The sequence below is a fragment of the Talpa europaea genome (genome assembly GCF_964194135.1).
Source record: "Talpa europaea genome assembly, chromosome: 1".
Taxonomy (NCBI): domain Eukaryota; kingdom Metazoa; phylum Chordata; class Mammalia; order Eulipotyphla; family Talpidae; genus Talpa; species Talpa europaea.
In genome coordinates, this window is record NC_140073.1 from 2,474,710 (window position 1) to 2,501,240 (window position 26,531).

General features: G+C 50.5%; 1 protein-coding gene across 2 annotated transcripts in view; it reads right to left on the reverse strand.

Moving 5' to 3' along the window:
- The window catches only part of PPP6R3 (protein phosphatase 6 regulatory subunit 3), a gene marked incomplete at its 3' end in the record, with an annotated part of 119,210 nt that overhangs the window by 43,877 nt on the left and 48,802 nt on the right, over positions 1-26,531 (reverse strand). For both annotated transcript variants that reach the window (XM_084243324.1, XM_084243323.1), the window contains exons 2-7: positions 20,970-21,202; positions 14,195-14,381; positions 11,062-11,199; positions 8,755-8,820; positions 6,702-6,814; positions 2,777-2,890 (exon numbers count right to left, since the gene is read on the reverse strand). In XM_084243324.1, the coding sequence (XP_084099450.1) occupies positions 2,777-2,890; positions 6,702-6,814; positions 8,755-8,820; positions 11,062-11,199; positions 14,195-14,381; positions 20,970-21,196 (845 nt within the window). In that variant the 5' untranslated portion in view covers positions 21,197-21,202. The remainder of the gene's footprint in view (positions 1-2,776; positions 2,891-6,701; positions 6,815-8,754; positions 8,821-11,061; positions 11,200-14,194; positions 14,382-20,969; positions 21,203-26,531) is intronic.

Genomic DNA, 26,531 nt, shown 5'->3' on the forward strand with positions numbered 1-26,531 from the left:
GGGCGTGTCATTTCTTCTGGGCCCTTGCAGCTCACAAACCAGCTATCTTTTTGGTCTAACTCCTCCTCTTCCGGCATGGGTAACCCCCAAGCCCTCCACTGAGTCTCTCTTTGACTATGTCGAAGTTCACCTCGAGTCCGAAGCATTCTTCTCTGCTCTGTGCTCTCATCTCTGGCATTCCCTACAGCCTTCCACCTCACTGTTAACATTCTCCATCTGTTCACACACTGGCTGCTCTTCTTACAAATCTTATATATTAATCAGTTATTTTAAATTCCCTGTCACATAGCTCCGACATTTTAAATACAGTCTGAGCGACTGCTTTTCTTCTTTGAGATTGTGCATAGGTTGTTCTTTTTTCCTCTTGTAATTTTTGGCTGAACACGGAACATCCTGTACGGGGTAGTAGAAACTGTTGTGAAGAGTAGTGATGTCTGCAAAGGACCACTCCCTTTTTGTCCTATATCTTCGTGTGGGGTTTAAAGCCATCCAGCCAACAGCTGAGTTAGTTTGAGTTTTGTGGGTGCTGTGACTGCCCTCCATGCACTGAAGACTTCAAGTTTATCTCAAGCTACTTTGTATTTTTATACTTAAGGCTGTTTGGCCAAGTTTTCCCCACCTTTAGCTACAGTTCTTCCCTTTAAGCTTGTTCCTGTGCCCCGACAGCCTCCTCCCCCCTGCAGACCTTCCTCTGGCATGGAGGCCTCGAGGCCGGGTGGTGAGGACAGGCGGGAGATGCACTCTACTGCTCTGGGTCAGCCTCAGTCGTGGCAGCTAAATGTCCCTGGGACTCAGAGGTAAAAGCTCCTCAGGGACCCCACATTCCTTCACCAGCAGGAGATCTCCCCCAGTCTGGGCCCAGAGTGTGTCCCTGCCTCTCCCACAGAGGAGGATTTATTTTTCCCAGTCCCTTCCTTCCACAGCAAATGGCCATCACCAAAGTTTTTAAGATTTTAAGGTTTGGCGAGCGCTGTTCAAGAGGGCCAAGAATGGAGAAGGCCCCTGGGGAGAATCATGATCTCCGCCAAGTCTGCTCCTCCCTCTCCTCAGGCCTGTTCTGCAAAAGAAGTTCACTGGGGCCTCGCCCACGGCCAGCACTTCTCAGGAAGGGCCTGCAGGTGTATGCCAACGGACTATCCTGGTGCCTGTGGCTCTCGAGGTCTCTGCTCTCCTTGCCCCCTAAGGGGCTTTGGGAGCTCCATGAACTGCCACTACCTAACATTTATTTTTAAAACGTATTTGGGCTATAATTTTATCAAGATAAATAAGCTGTCCCTGAACACAGACGGACACTGAGGTCTCTCAGGCTTGAAATGCCTCTCCCGCTCTCGCACATCGCTGCGGGACGGTTCAGGGCTTCTGCTCTGCAGCGCTCGCCTGCTTTGCCAACGGGATGTCTGACAATCCGCTCTGCTTTGTAGTTAGTTCACCAAGATTTTCTTATCTAGATACTTTAAAGATTTGCCCTCTAACCTTAACAGGACAAGGGCAAAACTTGAGACCTTTTTTAAAAATCTCACCTCGCTTAGGATTTAATAAACCTTCCAGGTCTCAGGACAAGCTCCTTCCAGTGAGGAAACCTACTGTTTCTCCTACTGCTGTATCTCGTTTGTCTGAGCACGGGTCTCGAGGGAGAGCTGTCCACGTTCCCGCTCAGTGCCGCTTCTGGGGCTTTCCCACCGCGGGAAGGATGAGGGCGGCGAGGGGAGGACGGGCCAGCCCTGTGCCGCTTCAGCTTTCAGTTGCTGAAAATACGATTTACCAGGGAAGACACAGACACAGCCCAAACAGCTGCCATTCCAGAAGGGAGCTGTGCACCACTCCGCAATCCTGCTGGTACTCCCCAAGGAGTAGGCACCCCAGGCACAGACACCAAGAATAGGGAGGCAGAGGGTGTTCGCTGTTTCCAGACACCCAACCCACATCTTCCAGAGTCACTGCAGAGGTCTGGATGCGGAAGCCTCCCAGCTGACAGCAGCCTGCCCTCGGGCACACGGGCAGAGCCAATACAGAGGAGGGGCAGAGAAACTCCAGCCTCCAGCCCACCACCCAGGCCTGGAATGCTGACACGTATGTCCCCCTTCAAATTATCATGCTCCAGGAAACAGCTAGAAAACTAACAATTAGTAAGTTAGCCGGGGACAGAAACTGTAAAGAACAACAGACACTAAATGCCTGGTCGAGGGGCGGACACATGGGAAAAGCAGGCTACACTTCTGATTCTGAATCTTAGCACAGACTCTCCTTAAAGGCTGCAAGTCACCCGCCCTTTCATTTTGCAACAGCCTCACCAACTACAGTCCCTCACATGTGAGACCACCCCCCAAACCATCTGAAGCCTAAATTTAATATCTGCAGAAAGAAATCATAAGCCAGAAAGAGCCCCTAAACTGTCACTGGAGGAGAGTGGCCGGCCACGCAGGGATCCCTATATTCGTCTTAAGTGAAATAAGCTTCTTTTGTGTTTGACCTGTTACACATTTCTGGTTTATTTTAGCACTTACTACAATAGCATTTTTGTAACCACTACAAAGATCCATATGACGAGAATCCAAATACTGCCAGAAAGCAGTGTTCATCAAAGATATTCTTCGAGGCATCCCTGTGTGCTCAATCACATAAAACTACGGTAGCTTACATAGCAGAAAGAGATTCAGCACGTGAAATACAAGGCCATGATGTTGTAGCTTATCAACCAACAACTTCACTCGGCTTTTAAAAAAGCCTAAAAGTAGAAGAAAACGGTTTGTTCTGTAAGTTATAAAGGGAAGCTTACGTTGGTCGCCGCGTCTCAAGCAAAGTCAGCAGTATCTGGATTGCACTGACTATGGCCGATTCGTTTTTTTCCTTATGGAAAATATTTGACAGAAGCTGCTCTATAATTTCTTGCCTAGGGAAACAAAGCAACAGTCAATTACTGATTATAAAGTCATTTACCAGTGACAACGTCAACAAAGAGATCATGATACAAGACAAGCATTATACAAGCATTCACCTTACTGGGGGCATATTTGGTTTTTTAACTCACATTTATTAAAGTCAGCAAGTGATCCCGATTATAAACATAACTCCCCAAATATATGGTCAAACGCCCTCCCCTCAGCAAAACCGCCGTGGGCCCTGTTCGCCTCCGCCAATCTTACCAAGTCAACCAGTGCTGCAAGACAGGACGTCACCTCACGGTGGCAGGAGTGGCAGGTGTGGGGTCATGGTAGAGACTCAGAACCCTTTACCCCCACAAAGGGAGGAGAATTTTTCAAAAAGGCTAATTAGGACCCATAACTATTTTCCCACAAAGGCAGTAATGCATAATTAACATAGCTCTAAACAGGTACACGCACAACTGCTGCATTCTGCTCTACAACTAAAATGAGATAAATCCAAACAATGAGGTATCACCACAAGGTATCTTGACCCACTGAGGCCCACACAGTCCAGCAAGTCACAGTGACAGGAAGACTGGGCAGCCTGTCAGGTACGTGTACGCGTACCTGTTCTTAAGGAAAACCCAACTTCTTAGACTGAATAATTTTCAGAACCCATGTGGATTAAGAAATACAGTCTCCTTGCAGGACCCCTGGCAGACACCGGCCAGCCTGGGCACAGCTGTGCTCACTGTATCAGGCCAGGGCAGCAGGTGTGAGACTGTGGAGTGGAAGTGGGCAAGACGGTCTCTGACCCAGCTTCAGAGGATGCCTCTGCAGAATGTACTCCCAGCCAAGCATTCAAATTACTTATGGGGACTCACCCCGGTCAGTCAGTCACTCTACACAAAGCAGGCTGTGCAGAATGAACAGCGTGCCACCGCCATCCACCAGTGTTCCCGCCTATCCGTTAGCACATCCTCTCACCACTACTGATGCCCTAAGAGAGGGGCAAACCAAGCAGCTCTTGCTAGTTCGTGGCCGCAACAAATCAAAAGTCCGCTGCGCCCACGCAGGCTTCTGCTGGCAGACAGAACGACAGCCAGCAAGAGTACGGTCAAGACTCATCGTGGCAGCTGGTCCATAACCTGAGTCTTATGAAAAGACACAAATATGCCAAATACAGAAATCATAATCTGAAGGACTGAGCTTTTCCAACAAGAGAACAGGAATGTCTTCACATTCTTTGAGTAATAAGGTGTTTATGCACAAGAGGAAAATATTTTAAAACACTGAAAGAAAAAAAAAAAAGGACTCCTCTTATGAGCAATACTCAGGACTTGAGCTGTTTTATACAAGAAGGCACCCAGACCTTTTCCCCTGCCTTCGAGACAATGGCTCACTTTTGTTTGGTTTTGCCTTTTGTATGGGCAGCCAGAGGAAAGATTCACTTTGATATAAAACAAGCTGGCTTGACTGGAATCAAACTCCAGCTTACTCAAAGCTCATTAGTATGAATGAGAGCTGCCCAGGCCAAGCCTCTTAACATGACTGTTCCTAACAGAATTTTTGACCTTCACATTTTTCCAGAGTCACTAAAATACCTTCAATCTAAGTCCAAGCTGCATTGCAAGCTGCTGCTCACTACCCAGGAGGCCCATGCACCCTCTCAGAGCCTGTGCTACCTCTACCTATCTCCAATCTAACCGCAGCTCATCGCAGACTCTTCCGGAAGTGCTGACCTGTACTTATGCTTGCACAAATGGCATTTCTATGCACGTGGCATCCAGCCCGCGGGCCGCCGGGCATCATGCTCCAGAGACCCGGGTCATCTATCTGTGTACTACACAGTGACAGTGGCCTGGTCAGATGTTATGGCGTCACTACATTATTAAGTAACCCATCAAGTGCACACATATTCAGTGTTATACAGTGCCACCAAGTATGCGCAGAGGCTACAGGACTGATAAAATCCACCAGGCAGGCTCAGAGCAGCCTCAGGCCCTGAGTGTTTTCTCACACGCAAGCCACCACCATGTGGGCATGAGTCTGATTTACAAGGGCTGGGCCCTGTCCTTTTGAAGAGGGGGAGGCGCTATTAGAGAGCAAGTCTCCCTGTGCTACATGCGGTGACATCATGGAGCCCCCATTTACCATGGCCCACATGACGTGAGAAATGCACTCCAGGTAATGATGCACTGTACATTCGGAGCGAACACCTGTCTGCACCAGATCACACTCATCTGACTCAAGAGGGAAGACTGAAGCTCGGTGGCGGCTACTGAGACTTGGGGAGACACTCGGGGTGAGCCAGAGTGGTGACAGAGCTCTTCCCACACGTGGCCACGGAGCACCCCACACGTAACTAGCCTGAAGTTACCTGCCCAGAGTGGAAAAAACAGGCTGGATTCCCACAACTTTGTACAAAGAATGCAGAATATTCCCTCAATAACTTTTAAAAATAACTGTATGTTAAAATATTGTTAAATAGATAAAAGTAATATTAAAATGAATTTTACCTAGTTGTTTTTTGTTTTTTGTTGTTTTTTTTTTTTTTTAACTGGAACACGACCACGGGACGTCAGAGTCCGTGTGGCATTACTGTGTCTCCCTGGCCAGCACTGCCCCAAGCCAACAAGCACTCAGGCACACCCAGGGTAGCGGTACTGGCCGAATCCCAGCCCAGTGACTGCTGGGCCTAGCAGGACATGTCCTGCAGTCAGAGCCGTGGGAAAGGGCCAGGGTGCCACAGGTTACCGAGATGGGGCAGGCAAGATTACATTACTTTACTCAGAAGCTGGTATCTCTTCAATTCTCCTATTTCAGAGAACGGCGGCAGCAGCACACGGAGCATGATGGCCAGTCACACTGTTTGCTCATTACAAGTACTATCCAAAGTGGGGAAACACCTGTTTTTTTTTTTTGTTGTTGTTGTTGTTTTTAAAGATTTACTTATTTATTTATACAAGCACTGGGTACAGTCAGAAGCGCGGGAGGGCGAGAGAATTCACCAGAGCCAGAGCGGCAGAAGGACCGAAGTCCACTGCTGAGGGGAGCAGCGGGCGGCAGGAGAGGTCTGCGCGCCATGTGGGACCCTTCTCCGGTGGCCGGGGAGCAGCCGGGGAGCGAACCGGTGCTGCAGAGGCTGCGGGCAGCTTTGCAACCCAGCGCTCAACCACTGCGCCACCGGGGAGGCCCGTTTTTTCTTCATTAAAGTAACTTTGGGCTCTGTGGACAGAGGCCCACTGTGTGTCCCAGCTGGATGACAGGTGCTCTCTCTAAAGCGCACGAGTCTACAAAGACTAGCACACACAGGCGGGCCATCGCAAATTCCGGAAGAGCACACCATCCCCAGGCTGTCCTCCACCTAAACATGAGCTGGCTGATCGTAGAGCTGTCTAGAAATAAGGGCAGAGGCAGCACAAAGAGAGGAAATATGGAAGCTGTGGGACCCCTCACATCGGTTCTGGTCAGGTTCCCCTAGTCGGCTACAAAGGGAGAAAACTCTTTAACAGCTCTGATGAAAATAAAAACCCAAACTAAAGTGAGTCAACAAGCCCAGACCCCCCAAAACCCCAGGGGGTGGCAATTGCAGTGATGATGTGACCACCCCCCTGGCGAGCTCTAGGGCATTCTGCCTGGCCACACGCCCTGTGTGCACCTTACCTGCAGGTCTCCGCTGGGCACCAGTGCTGCTGGGGTTGCCACCCCTCGCCCCCACCCACGGGTGTCATCCAGGACGTGACACCCGCATAAGGAACACTTACCCTCCACTTATAGTGGAAACACATCAAAGTGCACCAACATGGAAAAAGAAGAAGAAAGTTTTCAACATACTTTTCTAGAGTGGCAAGCAGGGGGTCTGGTTCTGTACTGTTCTGAATTTGCAACATCTGGTCTCTGCTCAGGCGAACAATTTCACAAAGTGACTGTGAGGCATTTGAATGCCGCTGAAGGAAAAAAGTACAATTTTAACTGTCGCACATATCAGAAATCAAATTTATAATAAAAACTCAGAGAGGAAATTGCTTAAGAACACAAATTAACACTGGCCACAAACTGCAGTGAGTAAAAAGTCCAACACGAAAGAAACGACATGGAAAGCTGAGTATTTGATTCCGCCAGGCTCGACTGGCCTGTGCAGGGGTGCACGGGGCTGTGCAGGGAGACGTGACCCAAGCTCCGGCCATGAAACCTTTCTGTGACTGAACGTGAATATACCCCACAAACACACACTGCGGTCAGCAAAGAGACGGACACTTGGTTCCCGGCTGGGGAAGAACACAGCCCGGGGCTAGAGCCACATCGCCAGCAGGGTTGCCCTCGCAGGAAAGCTCTGTGGCCGCAGGCTCAGCTCGCCTGCCCAGGGCTCAGGAACTGGGCGGTGTGCACAGGCTGAGTGAGCGAGCATGCCCGCGCAGGAGGAATGCCATGTTCCGACAACAGCACCAGAGGGCGTGGCAGCCCACATAGTGGGCGGGGCCTCACACTTCCTTATTTTTGGTCAGCATCTCTTTAGCATGTCATGTATCACCTAATACAGAATAGAGCACCAGAGGGACGATCCACAGACAAAACTGACTTCCTCACCTGTCAAAAGGGCAGCTGCTCCTGCCCCAAATGCTTTGTCTTTAGCAAAACAATTGCTGCAGCTGCTGACAAAGGCGCCTCCTCTGCCACCTTCTTGGGACTTGCAGGTAGACTGTGCTGAAGCACAGTCCGTTCTGCTCAAGAACCTGAGCCCAGAGCCGAGCAACCTCAGGTGTGTGCCCCTCGTGCACAGGGCAGGCCAGGCTGTAGACCTTGCCCTCCAAGGCCCCGCAGGCCCTGTGTCCATGGCACTGGAAATGTGCTGGGGACACAGGGGGGCTTCTCCCCCAACCCAGCGGAAGGCTCCTTCTAAGTAGGGGCCTCACACATGCACCCTGGATTGTATCCTGTCAGCGGTGACAACCAGTGCAGAGGGCATGAAGACCCTGCCCCAAGGGGAAAGATGGGCAATCAACAGGCCCTTCAGTACTTAGCAAGAAGTCTGTTTTAAATAAACTCCAGGTTCTAAAAGTTTTTGACTGGACCAAAGTAGCAGTTAGGTATACCTCCTTAGAAAATATGTCCTGATAAGAGAGAACAGCCTCTGGCTGCTGCTCCATCCCCTGACTCTGCAGCCTAAGCTGCAACCCAGAGGCACACAGGAGGTGCCTCCAGGTCACACGACACACTCTGTAATTCCCTGAAACCAACTCATTCCTAAACATGGTGCAGACGTCTCTGAGTTGGAGTGGGTGGACACTGGCAATTCCACGTGGCTCGGCCTGCTTCTGAGGCAACAACTGGAAGAGCAGAGAGACAGCACCTCTACAGAGCCCCCCACCCAATCCTGGCCACCCCCAAGAGGCATCCCCTCAGCAGAGTTTAATCTGCAAGCTACAAAGCAGCTTCAATCCTGCAGCCATTGGGGCCAATGTGCCAGCGCACTCGAGCCTAGGCCAGATGGACTGCCGCAAGAGCCCACGACTGCCGCGAGGGGCCAACCTGGCCCAAGGCTGTGCGTGCTGCCAGGCGGGAACAAGTGCGCACGTGGGCACATCGTTGGGGTAGAGAAGGGTATAAAAGAAAAAGGAAGTATGGCTGGAGGAGGTTTTTAACAAAGGCAAACAGATTCAGTAGGAAACCCCAGGGCTAGCACCAGGGTCTGCTGTTCCATTTTCTGGGGGTCAGCAAAACGTAGTCTTTGCTAAAGCCTCTGGAGTTTAGAAAACTGTCGACCTTAAGAATACCAGATTATTGCTGCTCTTCCGGCCTCTGCTTTCCCGGCTGGTGGAACTCTGCCTCGCCCAAACAAACAGTTGTTTTCTTTAAACCAAGTTTACAGCCACACAAGAGAACTTACATCTTCTTCTTGCGATGGATGAACTATCTCCACAAGCCTCTGGATAATTTTCTCTTCATTTAGCCACTGCAAAACACATTGTAGAAAAGATCAACACAAGGAGTGGCTCCTGTTCAAGCCCCAGTGAAGATTAACATGCTCGGAAAGAGGCAGCACGTTCACGTGGAAGACTATGGGTTCTCCGGTCTTTGAACACTTACAAGATTAAAAGTTCCCCAAAGAAAATGGTAGCAAATACGCTAGTCCGACAGTGCCCAGCAGTACCAACCACAGGTAAAACTCCTGTCTATCAGTTTCTCAGTCGTGGGGAATTCTCAGACACTGAGGACTAAGAGAGTCTATACTGGCTATTAAGGGAGTTTAAAAGGGTGGAATTTGCACATTTCCTGTAAGAGAGCTTCAGAAAGATTGAGAAAGAAAAGCAGTGTTTTATAGCATGGGTTAAAAAAAAAAAAAAAAAAAAAAAACGATTAACTTGCAGCTTCTAAAACGGAAGCCACCCGGCTGGTTTCCTGCCGTGTCACACTTCACCAAGACGCTGTCACCATGACAAGGACAGGCTCCTCTTCATCCACACAGGCGGCACGGCTGTGAGGACACTGCTGCGGGGTGAGGGCCGGTGAACACAGCACAGCCCCGTGGGACAGACACCATCATAAACAGGGCATTCACCTCCCCCCCACAAAAAAAATCCCAAAGGCTAGAGGGGTGGGGCCAGGGGGTTGAGGGCCTGGAAAACCAACACAATTTGTTAACCACACAGAGAGAAACCCTAACGCCCTCTCCTGACTCCTTCAGAAGACAGCATGTCAAAGACAAGAGCCATTGAAGCGAGGACAGACCGGCCCCTGTGCGGTGTGCGTTCAAGAGATTCTGACTCAGAGGGGCAGGGATGGGGTTCTGACAAGCCCCCGTGATGTCTGGCACCACACTTGGAGCAGCGATGCCCTCAAACAGCAGTGGGAAACCTTAGGGGGGCAGAGGTACAGGATCCTCAGCGCCTCAGGGAAGCAGGAAAATAGATGACCGTGAACTTACCCAGTCCTGAACCCCTACTTCCTCCATAGCTACTCATAAGCACCTACTTTCCAAATTCACTTTTGGACTAATGTCCCATGGTGGGCCCTAAAATCAAAGTAAGACATTTAGGAGTTTCTGCCTTCCCCTGGGGTCTGTGCCTTTATTAACCATCTACCACCATACCCCTCCAGAAATCCAGCTCTTCTGGATAAGAGCCTAATATTCAGCCTGGTAGTGACTGAAGGAAATCTAAGAAACTGGGCGACATACTTCCCCCCGTGAAGGTGACCGCTCCTCCCCGCCTCATCTCAAGTCTTCCTTGGAGTCCTCAACCTCTTCTGTGAAAAGATTCGCATCCACCAAAACACACCTAAAAGGAACCAGTGTCCCAACTTAGGGCCCCTTCCCACGCGGTCTCAGGACAGTGATCAGGTGCCCCAGCTGGCCCTCACAGGGAGCAGGGCTGTCTGCCTGGTGATTGCACATCTGGCCTGGCCCCAGCCAGCCCCGGCCCTCCTGCTCGCAGACAGGGCCACACCTGTGCCCAACTCCCAGGAACAAGCTCTTTTCTGGGATGCCCCCAACATATTCGCCTTCTGGTCCTTCACCAGGCAGAATTCATTTCCAGACAAATGAGTAAATTCTACGACACCAAGATTGACTACAAAGATGGACTGGCCAGGGCGGATAGCTCTGGAGGAAGGCAGCGAAGGGAACAAAGGGGAGAGGGGCAGAGACAGAAGACAAGCGGAGGCGAAGACGAGAAGCCTTACCTTTAGGCCACCGGCTCCCTCCCTGCCCCACCAAGGTCCACCTAAGACGGCTCCTCCAGAGGCATACCGCTCCTGAGACAGCCACGCCTCAGAATTTTAACATTCACGCCCTTTTGGAAGCAAACTTCATTCTCCTTAGTCCCTGTTCGCAGAACAGGTGCGAAAGCGCCTTCTGAAATCTGATTCCCTGGAAACAGCGACCCCTCTCCTTTCTGCCTTCCAGGGGATCCTGCAGCTGAGACAGCACTCCCACCTTTCTTCTGCTCCTTCTGCCAGGCCCAGGTTTAGAAAATCCTAAACCCATTCTGGTTCCTGCTCCCACTGAAAAACAGCCATAGGGAAGAACCCCGCGCAGGAACCACCCCATGCGCCACAGAGGTGCAGACCCGGGAGCCTGATCCTGCACAAGCAGAATCTCTCCCTAGGCTGGAACCACTGTGGTCCGTGCCCCCTTCCCTCCCAGCACTGGCGCCCAGGGGGCGAAGGTCCATGCCCCGGGCACAGGTCTACTCACATTCAGCACATCTTGCCGGGGCTGCGGCGGCTCGATGCACGTCAGGAGCCTGAGCAACAAGTCCATGATGGCCGAAGTTCCTATGTGCTTTATAATAAGGTCTACAAAATCACGTTTCTTCTTTAGGAAATCCACAATCTGGAGGAGAACAAACCGAAACCGAAAGACTTGTAACCTGGAACTTTAGCCTTCAGAACGCTCACAGTCCTGACTCTAGAACCCCACCGCCAGCTTAAGCAGAGGTGCAGCAAATACTGAACTAGTATCAGGACATCGCACTGGGAAGCCTGCTAGTTGTCACCACATGCAAAACCCCTCAGAAACTGCCTCCTCCGTTATACACTCCCTAAAACACACATTCCACATGTTATTTCTGTCCACTTTCATTATTTATTCTCAAAGAATGAGTGTTAAAATTTTAAAACACCTGTAAATAGCAGAATATGCCAAGAATTTATGGCTATAAAGCAAGTCCATTAAACCTTGCACTAAAATACAGAATACTCAAAATCTTAACTGTACTTTAACAAGTGAAAGAAAAAAATTCAAAACCAAAGATTCCTGTGTCAAAGGGGCTAAGCCACCTGCTACAGAAACATCACATCCGGGTCCCATCTCAGCAATTTGTCTGATTAACTCGAGGAGGGGGTGGGGGGCATCCAGGGGTGTGTGGGAAGCTGCCAGACCAGGTGACATGAAAACAGTAATGAGGGTGTGGCCCTGCCACCTGGGGCTCATGCAGGAAGAGGGAAACGCGGCTCCTTTAGGCCTGTGGGCACCACTGTCAGGTCCTTCCACAGAACCCCTCCATCTCAGCCACAGAGAACCTTCTTGCACTGAATTACCCTCATACTTTTTTGAAACTGATTTCCTTCTCTGCTACCAAAAATATAAATAAAACAGTAAATAAATATCTTTCATCACCTGCAGTTATGTACACATCCTCCCTATCATATCTGAGATGGGAAACCTTTATTTTCACTCCTACTTCTCAAAGGACAGAAGTGGCAGGTTCCACCTCCCCCCGAAGCTGAGAGCAAGGAATCCTCATGTTATAATTCGAGGAGTCCCACAGAGAAGCACCGGAGCAACAGGGCATCCTCCTTACAGACAGCGTCTCACTTTGAAGCCCAGAAAGTTCTGCCTGCACTCTTGCTCTTCATCAGTGGGCTAGCGAAACCCGGGCCGGCAAAGTTCGGCTCCCCAGCACAGCAAGGAGGAAGGCGATGAAGGCTTAAGGCCTGCCTTGGCCCTGGTGACAGGTCTCTGGAGCTGACGTGGAGGGCAGGCCCCAGGGAGCACAGTTTCCTCCGGTGGTCTGCACACTCCTTTTCTCGCCAGGAGGTGGAAGGACTGCATGGGAGCAATCGTGATTGGGGGCTCTCACCAACGAACAACCTCGATTCTGATACATTCAGAAAGGTACTCCTGGTCAACTGAGAACCTGAACGAATGCCCTGGCCTTTCAAAAATAAAGCACAGGGGCCTCCCCGGTGGCGCAGCGGTTGAGCGCTGGGATGCGAAGCTGCCCGCAGCCTCTGCAGCGCCGGTTCGATCCCCGGCTGCTCCCCGGCCACCGGAGGAGGGTCCCACATGGTGCGCAGACCTCTCCTGCCGCCCGCTGCTCCCCTCAGCAGTGGACTTCGGTCCTTCTGCCTGCTCTGCTCCCAGCTCTGACTCTGGTGAATTCTCTCACCCTCCCGCGCTTCTGACTGTACCCAGTGCATGTGTAAATGAACAAACAAACAAATAAAAAATATATGCCTCTTAAAAAAAAAATAAATAAATAAAGCACAGAACAGACGGGCTGGGCCTAACACAGGTCTTGCCCTGCGCTTCCACTCACAGCAAGGACAGGTCAGAGTACCACGCCTGGCTGTGGGACCACCTGCACCCCTGCCCTGGACCCTTGCTGCGCTGTGGGAGGTCTGTCATTGCAATCAGGCACCTGGGCCCTATACTGCCCTGGGCGACCATTTCCCTAAGTGGACCACAATCTCCTGATAAGAAGATCGAGAGTGTTGATTCGTACATTTTAGCATGTTCTTGAGTCACCCGGAAGTCATCTCCCAGACTGCTGCCCCTACCCTGACTTGGAAAACACGCCCGAGTACATCTAGACGTTTAAAAACAAAACAAAGCAGGGGGTGGGGTGGTCAGGCAAGAAAAGGAAACATGGACGGGAGGCCTGCACCTGCTGCACTAGCCAGGTGCCAGTCTCTGCCCAGCACTACTGGGCAGCCCAGCACAATGCCACAAGCCCGCCCATGCCTCAGGCTAAGCACAGCGGGTTTTTTTGTTTTTAAAGATTTATTTATTTATTTACACAAGCACTGGGTACAGTCAGAAGCGCGGGAGGGTGAGAGAATTCACCAGAGCCAGAGCGGGGAGCAGAACAGTAGAAGGACCGAGGTACACTGCTGAGGGGAGCAGCGGGCGGCAGGAGAGGTCTTTGCGCCATGTGGGACCCTCGCCCGGCGGCCGGGGATCGAACTGGCGCTGCAGAGGCTGCGGACAGCTTCGCATCCCAGCGCTCAACCACTGTGCCACCGGGGAGGCCCAAGCTAAGCACAGTTTTCACTAGAGCCACAACAGAGGCCATGTCACCAATATGGGGAAGCTTTAATTTTTTTTAAAGATTTATTTATTTATACGAGAACTGGGGTACAGGCCAAGATGCAGGGGGGTGAGAGAATTCGCCAAAGACAGAGCAGGGAACAGAACAGGCAGATCAACCGAAGTACAATGCTAAGGGGAGCAGCGGGCGAGTCAGGAGAGGTCTGCCGTGCCATGTGGGTAGCTTTTAGATTCAAATTCCACATGCAATCACCACCAGAGAAGAGAAGGAGAGCAGGAAAGCCCTGCTGCGTGCTGCAGGGCCACGAGGACCGCCTCCTACCCCGTCCGCAGACCATCCTCACCCATGTCCTGCTGCTGCCTGCACCCCAAAAAGAGCATGTCGGGTCCGAACAGTCAGGTGTGTGTCAGGGAGCAGGTGGGCCATCCGGGGGTAGAACACACCCACACAGACCCCGTGTGAAAGCACACCCAGAGTGGGGAGGCAATGAAATACACGGGGCCTCGCCTTGGGGATGACTTGCCCCACTCCTCACCTCAGGGGACTGACAGTTACCTGTTCTGGCTTCCTGCTGATGAGAATACTTAGCACCTTGCTGAAGAAACTGGCAAGCAGTGGGTTCAAGGGAGAGTCATTCAGGAGGAAGCTGTACAATTTCATTAGCAAGGACTCATCTTCCCCCAGCCTGTCGTTCATCTGGGAGACGTCGGAGGTGAGCAGCTCACAGGATATATTTGGATACCTGGAAGGACAGGACGCTGAGATCATCATCCACATTACCAGTTTAGTTTAATCACAAAGTAAAACACACACCAGAAAGGCTTCCTAAAATTTTGTGAAAAAATCATCATCATCTGCAATTAGAAAACCTTTTCAATCAATTCTAGTCAACTTCTAAACTAAAGTGAATTTTTCACCGTGTCTAGACAAACAGAGCCGTCATAAGCAGGCATGCTCCCCAGACACACCAGTGCCTGGCGAGGACAAGCAGGCTCAGGCTGCGGGGCACAGGCTGGGCTCAGCACCCGCAGCAGACGCTGGCAGAGGAAGTGGCAGAGCTCGCAGGACAGCTGTGGGCATGCTGCCTTCCAGGAAAGCCCCGCACAGCGCCTGCAATGCCTCACGGGCACGGGAGGCTCCTGGACCAGCCACCAGCACCTTCACCGGGTTGCTAATGTACCACAGGGGCTGTCTGGGGGCCTGATCACCTGTCTGGTCTGGGTTACATCTTAGGAGAATAAACATTCTAACACACTGCAGAGCAGAACAAGACATCAAGGTGGGAAGCTTCCAAGGCCTGCTGGGGATCAGCCTGGGTCAGAGCTCGCTGCTGCGGTGCGCAGCCTCTGCCACAGATCCCATGGCCCTAAAAATACCTGCATCCCTGGGGCAGGCTTGCCTCTGGGTCCCAGAACAGTCTCTTTGAGACAGGCAGCAGATCCCTCTCCCCTGCTCACCTTTTTTTTTTTAAATAAATCTTATTTTTATATTCCCCATATAATTGCAACCCCCTTATTTTGACCCCAATCCCTCCCCTCCCCCCTCCCTTCACAGAAGTGTCTCTGGTTCATAGTTTTTTGTTGATTTTCACTTTCTTATAGTTATTCATTTTCCTGGTCCCTTATTTAAGTTTTCTAGATTCCTGCTATGAGTGAGACCATCCGGTATTTTTCTTTTTGGCTTATTTCGCTGAGCATGATCCCTTCCAGCGCCATCCATGTTGCTGCAAATGGCATGTGTTTATCTTTTTTGAATGCTGAGTAATATTCCATGGTGTATATGTACCACATCTTCTTGATCCAGTCATCTATTTTTGGGCATTTGGGTTGATTCCAAAGCTTAGCTATTGTAAACAGTGCTGCTATAAACATAGGGGTGCAGGTCCTCTTTGGAATTGATGTTTCTGTGTCCTTTGGGTAAATACCTAGGAGTGGAATTGCTGGATCCTATGGAAGCTCTATGTTTAGTAGGTCCAGAAATCTCCACACAGCTCTCCACAGTGGTGGGACCAGTTTGCACTCCCACCAGCAGTGCAGGAGAGTTCCTTTCTCTCCACATCCTCGCCAACATTTGTTGTTGCTAGTTTTTTTAATATGTGCCATTCTCACTGGTGTAAGATGGCATCTCATGGTAGTTTTGATTTGCATTTCCCTGATGACAAGTGATGTTGAACATTTTTTCATATGCCTGTTGGCCATTTGCACTTCCTCTTTGGAGAAGTTTCTTTTTAGCTCTTCTGCCCATTTTTTGACTGGATTATTTTCTTTGTTGTTGTTGAGTCTCATCAGCTCTTTGCAGATTTTTGTGATCCGTCCTTTATCATTAGTGTTGGGTGCAAAAATGTTCTCCCAGTCTGTGGGGTTTCTCTTTGTTTTGGTTATTGTCTCTTTTGCTGTGCAGAAGCTCTTTAATTTGATGGAGTCCCAGCTGTTTATCTTTGCCTTCACTGTCACTGCTTTGGGTGATGTGTCTGTAAAGATGTGTTTGATGTGCATGTCATGTAGTGTTTCGCCTATATTTCCTTCTATGTATTTTATGGCTTCAGGTCTTATGTCTAGTTCTTTAATCCATTTTGAGTTGGTTTTTGTGCATGGTGTGAGGTAGTAGTCAAGCTTCATTCCTTTTTGTTTTTTTTTTTAAAGATTTATTTATTTATTTATTTATTTATTTATACAAGCACTGGGTACAGTCAGAAGCGCGGGAGGGTGAGAGAATTCACCAGAGCCAGAGCGGGGAGCAGAGCAGGCAGAAGGACTGCTGAGGGGAGCAGCGGGCGGCAGGAGAGGTCTGCACACCATGTGGGACCCTCCTCCGGTGGCCGGGGAGCAGCTGGGGATCGAACTGGCGCTGCAGAGGCTGCAGGCAGCTTCTCAACCCAGCGCTCAACTGCTGCACCACCAGGGAGGCCCTCAAGCTTCATTCTTTTGCATGCAGCAACCCAGTTTTCCCAGCACCATTTATTGAACAAACTTTCTTTGCTCCAATGCATAGTCTTTGCTCCTTTGTTGCTGCACCTCCCCCTGCAGTGACCCTCAGGGCTAATGGCTGTTGCCATGGTCCCTGAGGTCCGGCGTGGGCAAGGAACCATGCGCGCAGGGGGAGAACAGCAAACTCCCTAAGATGCAGAGAAGCCGAATGCCTGTCAAGAAATAATGACCACCAGAAGCTGCCACAAAGATGATTAAAAGAAATGCTGACCACTTGGAACCTTATCTCGCTTTCTCAAGGCCCATAAACTTTATTCTGCTACAACTGTCTCTCTAAAAACTTTCCTTTTTCTGGTCATTGATTGCTAATTAAAAAACATACCTAATTTAATAATTAGGCTAATACAAATGAAACATTACTAAACACTGTGTTATAATAGAATTGTTAGTTTAATAATCTTTCTATTATGTGCTTAACTTTAGTACCTTTGATATTAACTGCATTATAAAATAAATTCACCCATGACAATTAATTATGAGTAAAAATGATAGTTAGTGCAACTAGAAAATAATTATATAAAACAGTAGAAAGAATTTATAGCCTGTCCAATTAGGAATGAGGCTAGGTCCAGATGTAACTTCGGACATAAATCACTGCCCTGTCAATTAAGCTAAGTCTATGAGCAAACTGATCTCTTTGATGTTCACTGTTCCTATGCTTTTAGAAAAACATATATATACTGACCACTAGCTTAATAAAGACACACTCAGATTTTCACTCTCTTGAAGTGTGTCTGTGTGTCATTTATTCATCGAATCCCTGACCACCCTGCGCAATCTCTCAACCCTGAGACGGCCTCATCGTCCATCGCTGTGCTGGTCCGCGGCACTTTGTCAAAGATTAGTTGACCATAAATCTGTGGGTTTATTTCTGGATTTTCTATTCGATTCCATTGGTCTGTGTGTCTGTTCTTGTCCCAATACCATGCAGTTTTGATGATTATGGCTTTGTAGTATAGTTTGAAGTCTGGGAGTGTGATGCCTCCATTCCCTTCTCTTTTTTTTTTCAGGCCTGCTCACTTCTTTCACCACTAACTACTTCTTGTTTGTTCCCCACGAGGCAGACTCCCCACCCGCAGCTCACGGCTCTGCTCTTTATTCCTCCAGCACAGCAGCCCTGTCCGGAAGCAACCAGCCCACAGTGACAAGCTCAACACTGACCAGGACAGGAGGCAAGGGAGCAGAAGTGGTCATCTGGCAAGAGCAGGGAGCATTGTGGGCGAGAGCAGCGGCAGCCTCCCCCACCCCCCGGAGGCACCCAACACAGTGAGTGACTACCTGGCAGCTGGCAACTGACCAGAAGCCCACAGCCCCAAGAGGGTGAGGTCAAAGACTGCGAAGTGTGCAAAGCTCCAAAATGGACTCTGGGGAGGAAGAAAACTGAGAGAGGCTTCAGGGGAACTGGCAGGTATGTGGCATGCAGGGCACCCTGGCGTGGCCCTGTCTCCTGGGGGCCCAATCAAATGCCAGTCCTCCGCACTTTATGGAACAGGTGGCACAAAGATGCCATGATGTGACGTCACTGTTATCCCGGGAACACGGTTGCGCAGCGGTTCAGGGGCGGCTTCTGTGGGCACACCATCGAGGTTCAAAACCTGCCTCTTCCACTGGTGAGCTGCATGGCCTTGGGCAAGCGACGTCACCTCTCTGGACCTCAGTTTCCAAGTTCACAATACTAAGACCAGAGTCCTGACCCCGCGGGGAAGGGCAATCCCTGTGACGCACCGAGGGGGAGGACTGCCGCTGGTCCCCGGGGGTTGCTGCTCTGGGGACTGAGGGGTGTGGTCTCCACTGCCTTGAGAGCCCGCGAAGAATAAAGGACAGGTAAAGGGCAGCAAACCCCAAGCCCGGATGCAAAGCAAATGACCAAGACGGTCCAGAACAGGGCGAGGGTACCTTTTAAGTGTTTCGTGAACATCTCACCAATTTCCACAGGCGACCTGGAAGCATGACCTAGGCAGAGAAGCAGGCACTAGCCTGACATTCTCATCCCAGTCAGTCTGGGGCTGTTCTCCCTCCTGTCTAACATTAACTAGCTTCTAAAGCCCCCAAAGACACCCCCTCACTCTGCCCCTTGGCAAGACCTCTCCTTCGCCCCAGCACACACTGACCTCGCTGCCCTTGCCCCGAGACCACATGGGCAATCAGCAGAGAACCCAGCACTCACCACCGGCCTCGGCCCTGCTTCCTCCCCTACATGGGTGCTGTCCTTGTTCCCACTGGCCTCCTAATCACACCCCCCTGCCACCTACTCAGGCACAGCTGGCGACGGCTGCTGACGCTCCCCCTTCCCTCTGCACTGAATCATTCTCTTCCGCCAGCTTGGAGACCTACCTTTACTTCTTTCATCCAGGGAAAAAAAGCAAACACTCCATCTCTCCTGCCTCCACAGCTACTCCCATGTTCTCCCACTGCTCCCTTTCCAGGAAACTACTTGAAAGAACTGTCTCTACTTAATCTCTGATTCTTCCTCAAAAGGCTTTCCTCTCCACCTTCGAGAGTGCCTGCACGGACAGGCCCACCAGCTCCATGGTGCAAACACCAGTGTGCCCGGCTGGCCCCAGCAGCGCACCTCTCCTGCCTGAAGCCTGTCCTCCCTCAGCTTCCAGGGTCCGGGGCCCTCCTGGACGCCTGCCCCGACCTCTCTGCAGTCCCTCTGTGAGTCCTTGACCCAATCAATAGCATCTTAGCTTCTGCAATTGTACTGCTACTTAAGGACCTATTTTTAAAGTTCTTTTAACTCAAATTTCTGCCAAATCATTTAAAACCGGAGAACTCTGACAAATCTTTAACACCTGTATAGGATCACTGAATTAAAAGTGATGGTTTCAATCCACCTGAGTAGCTAATATACACTTATAAAGTCCACAAAATATCACTCCACTATCCAGAAACTGGAAGACATTAGCCGGCATTTCCCCAAAGGACGACTAACCAGCCCTAAGGCTGAAGAGCATTCAGATCCCATGGGAAAGCCACCCTACGCTACTCCAGCTGGGGGTCACCCTGTGCCCACAGCTCTGTGGCAGCCACAGGGTAGCAAGGACCATGGTGCCCTGCCCTAGTGTCACCGCGGCTCTGTGTCCAGGCGACGGAAACACAAAAAACACTGGTAAGGCAGGTCCACAACTACTTTTTAGCAAAACAAGCTCTTTCCAAAAGGCAAGCCTGCTCTTCCCTGCCTAGAGGCACAGGCTTCATGCAGTGCATGAGGAGTGAGAGCACAGCAGCGGATGGGAGGCGTTCTCAGTGCTGGTGACAAGGGAGGGAAGGATGCTCCCAGGAGGGCTGACCGGGGCCCTCCCCACACCGCTCCAGCCAGGACATGCGCCCATGGGGCCTCCACAGCGACAGGAATCCCAGGGGGGAAACGTGTCTCTTCCAGGGGAGAGGAGCACACTATTTCTGCTTTCAACCTTCCTTCCCTCTTTTCTTAAGGCACTGACCTATGAGCAGAGGCTGGCATCGAACGCTAGTTGTCAACCTAACAGGCTGGCGAAGAGCACGACTTCCTTGAAGCTTCAAGTCAACATCAACTTGAAAGCATTAATAAGCATTATTTCCCCAGCACCAACATTCTCCCATGAAGAAATAAAAAGGCGTCTGAAAAGCAGGACAGACTAGGGGACAGAAAGGGCAAAGGAGAATCTATTAAAGGATAATTCTTCCCATTAAGTTTATTTAATTTTAAAAAATGGCTTTTTGTTCCTGAATTTCCTCTATTTTCGGGGCTGGCGAAAGAAGGTTCAAATATTTCAAGAGTTGGGAAGGAAAAGTAATTAGGTGAAACCCCAAATGCTTCAACCACATACGGAGTGTTCACAAAGGGCCTGCAGGGGGCTCCATACCAAGCGCTAGCAGCTCTAACAGCAGAAGCAGCAAAACAGCATGAGGGACACACCCACTGGGCTCTCCAAGTTGCCCGCATAAAGTAAAGTCGTCAAGTTGGCTGTGCCGGCTTCACCAAAACCCACAGCTTCTTTTTCTTTAAGCTAAAGGTCAGAGCTTCTCATCTCAGCAATGCTCTCCATGATACAACTCTGGCTCAGAAACGAGACATGACTGGAGTAGTCACATCATCTCTTCCTATTTGCAAAGCAGAGAAAACACTTGGATGGTCTCACTGCTTTCAGGAACTCGTTTGCCCTTCCACAAAACCTTCTGACTGAAATTAACAACACCGGTTTTTAAAACCTGAGACTTCACAGGATCAGGCTCTGAAGGCGACTATGAGCACGCTGGCCTGCGTGTGCGGCCGATGGCCCGGTCCGCAGAAGCCCCAGGAGACCGCCCGGCACGCGCGCAGTTAGGCCCACCCAAAAGAGAAGATTGAATTTTCTTACTTGTATCTGATCTTCTCATCCATGTCTTGAGGTGGTTCTTCTATAATGAACGAGACTAAATCTTCCAGACATTCTGCTTTTAACAGAAACTCTATAAGTTTGCGGTTCTGAGCTTTACATTCCTGTAAAACATCTTCCTCATCCATTAACTCCTTCAGTGTTACATCTTCTCTCTCTAGAAGTGTGTCTATGTGGGATGATGAGTGAAGATCAAACTTCCAAAACATGCTGGTCTAAACAAAATGCAGAGAGTATTTCAAATAAAATTTCAAGGTCACATGTTAATTTTCCAAATGTCAGTTTAGGTTTACAGTCTGAATTGCCAACTTCGCTCACATAAGTAAAGTGTCATAATGAACCCGAAAGATACTTCCTAAATAAGTAAAACTGGCAAGATCGTCTCCTTCTCAGAAAATATTTTTATTGAGAACCCAAAAAATTTGACTTGAAAATGCTGAAAGCTGTAACTTGAGATACTATTAACCTGCAAAATTAACCCATCCAAACTTAGTTAAGAAATTAATGCTGGAAAAGGAAGGAAACCCCTTCTTGAGGGTGAAGAACACATTCTCACATACTGCAGCAACAAATGACAAGTACTAAGACCTAAGTACTTAGTAGTCTTCGGAATACCACAGATTTGAATAAACCACCACCCCAAACTAGCACTTTCACAGCAGAAATTCATAAAATGGCAAAACTTGTGCCGTTCTTAATAAACCATGAAGCTGGAACTTAATTCTTTTTTTTTTAAAGATTTATTTATGCATGCATATAAGAGCTGGCGTACAGGCCAGAGGTGCGGGGTTGAGGGGGGAGGGTGAGTAAGAGGATTCACCAGAGACAGAGCGGGGAGCAGAACAGGAGGATGGGCCGAAACACACTGCTGAGGGGACCACTGGGCGAGACAAGAGAGGTCTGCCCCACTCTGTGGGCATCTCCGAGGCTGGCGGGGATCGAACCGGCACTGCAGAGGCTGCAGACAGCTTCACAGCACTGCGCTCAACCGCCTGCGCCACCAGGGAGGCCCCTAGGCAGATTTTTAACAATCTTTTTTTTTTTAAGAGGCATGTTTTATTATTTGTTTGCTTGTTTTGTTTGTTTGTTTTGTTTATACAAGCACTGGGTACAGTCAGAAGCGCGGGAGGGTGAGAGAATTCACCAGAGCCAGAGCGGGGAGCAGAGCAGGCAGAAGGACCGAAGGACACTGCTGAGGGGAGCAGCAGGCGGCAGGAGAGGTCTGCGCGCCATGTGGGACCATCCTCCTCCGGTGGCCGGGGAGCAGCCGGGGATCGAACCGGCGCCGCAGAGGCCGCGGGCAGTTTCGCAACCCAGCGCTCAACTGCTGCGCCACCGGGGAGGCCCCAACCCCTAGGCAGATTTTAAAACAGCTGTACCTCTCGAGGAATTTCTTGCATTTCATAAGTGAACTCAAAAAAACACGATGAGGAAGAAAAATGCACAGGTGACTCAAACACCTTGGGAAACAATGATGCCTGATTCTCATCCTGCAGAATACTAAGATTTTCATGGCCTTAGATTCAAAACATCTTGTTTATCCCAGGAGCAGCAGACACATCTGCACCAAACTTCTGGCCGAGCCTCCTGGCAGCCTGGGGCCAGGGCGCACTGAACAAGCAGGCCGGGAAAGGGCTTGCTACTGCCTCAAGCCCCTTTCCAGAAGCCCAGAAACCTAGAGTATCAGGGCCCTCCCAGGGTTTCAAGCTGGCGTGCAAGGACCGTTGTTGGCAGAGCTGGACAAGACCAAATGGAGGGCTGTGGGCTTGGGGCAGGCTACTGGCTGCTTACTGGGCACCCCAGAGGTGGCACGCTACCAAGAAAGGGGCAGAGGAGAGAATCTATAAATAGGAGAATGCAGAGTCACTCTCAAGAGGTCACCTCTCCGTGTTCTAAGTTCACAAAAACTCTTCCTCCCTTACAGCACAGTTATCACCTAGGTGAAGGTTCTGATTTTCCAAGAGTTGGCAGAAGCACGGAGAAACAGCTGGCCTCCGCGGCACTTTTCACTGAGTGCTAAGGGGAAAGATCACCAGGACTAGAAAGTCTGAGCAGCAGCGCAAGCCCGTTCTGAGCAGAGATGTTAGTTTCCTAGAGCGGCCTCCCCACCCAAAGGCTAGCCGAGCAACAGCAAATGTGAAGTGTCTACGAGTGACAACACGTTCTGCAGACGAAGGGGCAACGCAAGAGCTGCCGGTCAGATTGGCTTCGCAACTTCTCCTTCCAAAGGGCACATCAAAAGCAATCAAGTACCCCTAAATCTTGGCCAGTTTTAACATGTAACATCTTCGATATTTCAATTTTTCTTTCCAAATAGTAAATAAAAGAGCTAAATTCATTTCCATGTGCTATATTAATCAATGCACAACCTGAAAGCATTAATAGGCACTGTACCGAAGAAATCCAGAATAATCTGATAAAAGGTGCTGATCTGCTTGAAACAGCAACAAAACTGAGAACAGAAAAAATACAGAGAACAAAAAGCCAAAACGCCAAGCCTGGACCTCAGGAAGGAGGCGCAGGAAGGGCGCTTGGCTCCGAGGCGCCTTCCATGTGAGGCGCGCGCTAAGAGTGGCTTGGCTTAGCAGGCAGCGGCAGAAGCCCTGCGCTCCAGCCATTAGTGACACGGCAGGCACTGACCAGGGAAGACCCAGCCGCCTCAGGAAAGGTGTGCAGAGAGAAGATGCTGATGCAGAGAGGCGCTCTCGCGCAGGCACTGGGAATAAGGAGAGGGCTCCCGGGGTCTCAAAGGGCCTGGTGGGCAGAAGCACAGGACGGGCGGGTTCTGAGAAAGCACGCTTATAACATCTAGAGTCAAGATTAAACAAAGGATCTTATCCACATCACAAAAGAAACAATTGTGACCAGAAGTGGAAGCACTCAGAGGAAGTGGCATTTTCAGCCAAGCGGCACAGGAGAAGCAAGAGGCCCGGCCTGTTTGGGTAGAGCCAAGGGACAGGAAGGCAGAGGGCCAGGCATGGTGTGAGGGTCTGAAGAGGGAGGAGTCTCCAGGAGAGCAACTTGTCCAGAGCCCGGAGAACTTGTGGACGATGACAGGGACCTTCAAAGGTCTCTGCTTTGCAAACCAAGGTGTCCTCCCTAAGACATTTCACACAAAAGTGCAGCTCCCCCCACCCCCAATCTCAAACATAATCGTCAAAGACAAATTTTTGTTTTCTTCATTCCTACCTACATGGTGGTGTCAGGTGATACACACTCACGGCGTGCCTTCCGGATACGGAGCTGCCCGGGAGACAACAGGCCTAAGAACGCAAAGGCCTACTCGCATGCTGGCTCCAAACCCACCCTGGGCGCGCAAAGGGCAGGGCACAAGGGGCAGGCGTGTCGCCCACCCCACTCTCCTCTTAGAAAGCCAACTGTCAGTCAAGGACACACCACCCTCCCTTCTGTCACCCGTTCTACATTAAAGCATTATTTTGTGTTCCTCTTCAAATTCTCATTATGAATTTATGCATTTCTGAGCATCATTTCCACAATTAAAAAAAATTACCGTTCAAGCGATTTTGAGTGGGGCTGAGGGGCTAGGAAGGAAAAAGACAAGTAATGAGGCTGACACAGGAGGGATCAAGTCCCGGCAGGAGTCTTGTTAGAGCGCAAAGCTCTGAAGGCAAGGAGGGCCGGCTGGGTGCAGTCTGGGTCTGCACGTGCACGCGGAGTGCGAGGCCCCGATAAAAGTCAGAAAATTCTCATGAGCAATAGAGAGGTTTCTGCCCCGGAATCAGGATTCTGACTCTGAAACCAGACAGAACCCAGAGTCCACACATCTGTGTCGAATGTCCGCACGACGCGCCGTCACTGGAGGCGGAGAAACCCCGCGAGGCTGGCGGATGTGCCCGCCGTCCAGCACAGCATGGCGCCTGCGGCTCTGAAAAGGAGGGAGGCAGCGCAGCCCCAGCAAGCCGGCAATGGTACGAAAACAGCACAGCCAGAAAGGAACGTCTCTACCACCACCGCGGGGGGCGGGGGGACCCGGAAATTCAGCTCACCAAGTTCTCACTAAGGACAGCAAGTCCACTGCGCTCCGTAAGTCACTCGGGTTGAAGCAAATGACAGCGGCCACTTCTTATCCTCGTATCTGCTGCGGACGAGCTGCCCGAAGAGAACACCTTTCCGAATCGGGCCAAAAAGAACAAGCTTCTGACTAAAAAACGAGGTGCTCTGCAACCTCATTTGTGGTTATAACCAATTCTGTAACAGTGGCCAAAACTGGCGAACGGTCATGAAAATCTTCTCAAACCCCCTGCCCGGGAAACTTTAATTTGATGCCATTGAGTCATGTGAGCAGGCCTCTGCCCAGAGGCCCCGCCCGAGCTGACCTCCGGGAGCGCCCCTGTGAACGCTGCACCCCACACAGCCTCAAGCTCGAGGAAGGGCAGAGAAAGGGTGTGGACTGCCAGGAGCCTGCCAAAGAAGAGAGTCCAGGGGAGAAGACGAGAACCTAGTGGTTCTGTTATAGAGCAACCCCGATATTAAACGGGTTCCTGGCTGTGGGTCCTCACCCGTGCGCTTTAAAGGGACTTACGAATACTCCACTACAGGCACACACAAAAGGTTCATAAAAGGTTTATTTACAAGGGAAAAGGAAATAAGGAAAATGTACAACTCAGGGGGAAAATAGGGAAATAAAGTCTTTAATGCCGTCCTACCCGATCCGCCGACCTGGAAACCCAAAGTCACCCTCAGAGCTGGCCGGACCGCTGTGAGCTGGCAGAGCCAAAATGGAGAGCCCCCAAAGCCCACGTGTCTGCCTTTTGTATCCACCTGGCTGCTTAACCCCACCCTCAGGTCCCAGCCACCTTCCCTTTGGTGGTGATGGGATGTGGAGTTCCCAGTGTCTTTGGCTTTGACCTGGGGTGGGGGTGGAGTCCACAAAGCCTATATGTAATTTGCTTTGGGACATCCTTTTCCCCCTAACAGTTCCCTGTGAAAAGCATCTTCTCTCTCTCCTAGCTCTTCCCCGTGTGGTCACCTGCCGCGGACCAGCACAGCAGTAGACGATGAGGCCACCTCAGGGTTGAGAGAAGCGTGCAGGGTGGTCAGGGCGTCGGCAAAAGAAATGACAGACACACTTCAAGAGTGAAAATCTGGGGCCTCCCCGGTGGCGCAGCGGTTGATTGCTGGGTTGCGAAGCTGCCCGCGGCCTCTGCGGCGCCGGTTCGATCCCCGGCTGCTCCCCGGCCACCGGAGGAGGGTCCCACATGGCGCGCAGACCTCTCCTGCCGCCCGCTGCTCCCCTCAGCAGTGTACTTCGGTCCTTCAGCCTGCTCTGCTCCCCGCTCTGGCTCTGGTGAATTCTCTCACCCTCCCTCCCCCACTTCTGACTGTACCCAGTGCATGTATAAACAAAACAAACAAACCAGCAAAACAAAAATAAATAAAGCATGCCTCTATAAAAAAAAAAAAAAAAGAGTGAAAATCTGAGTGTAATTTTCTTTGAGTTTGTGACCAGTATATATATGTTTTCCAAAAGCACAAGAATGAATATCAAAGAAATCAGCTTGCTCATGGGCTCAGCCTATCACC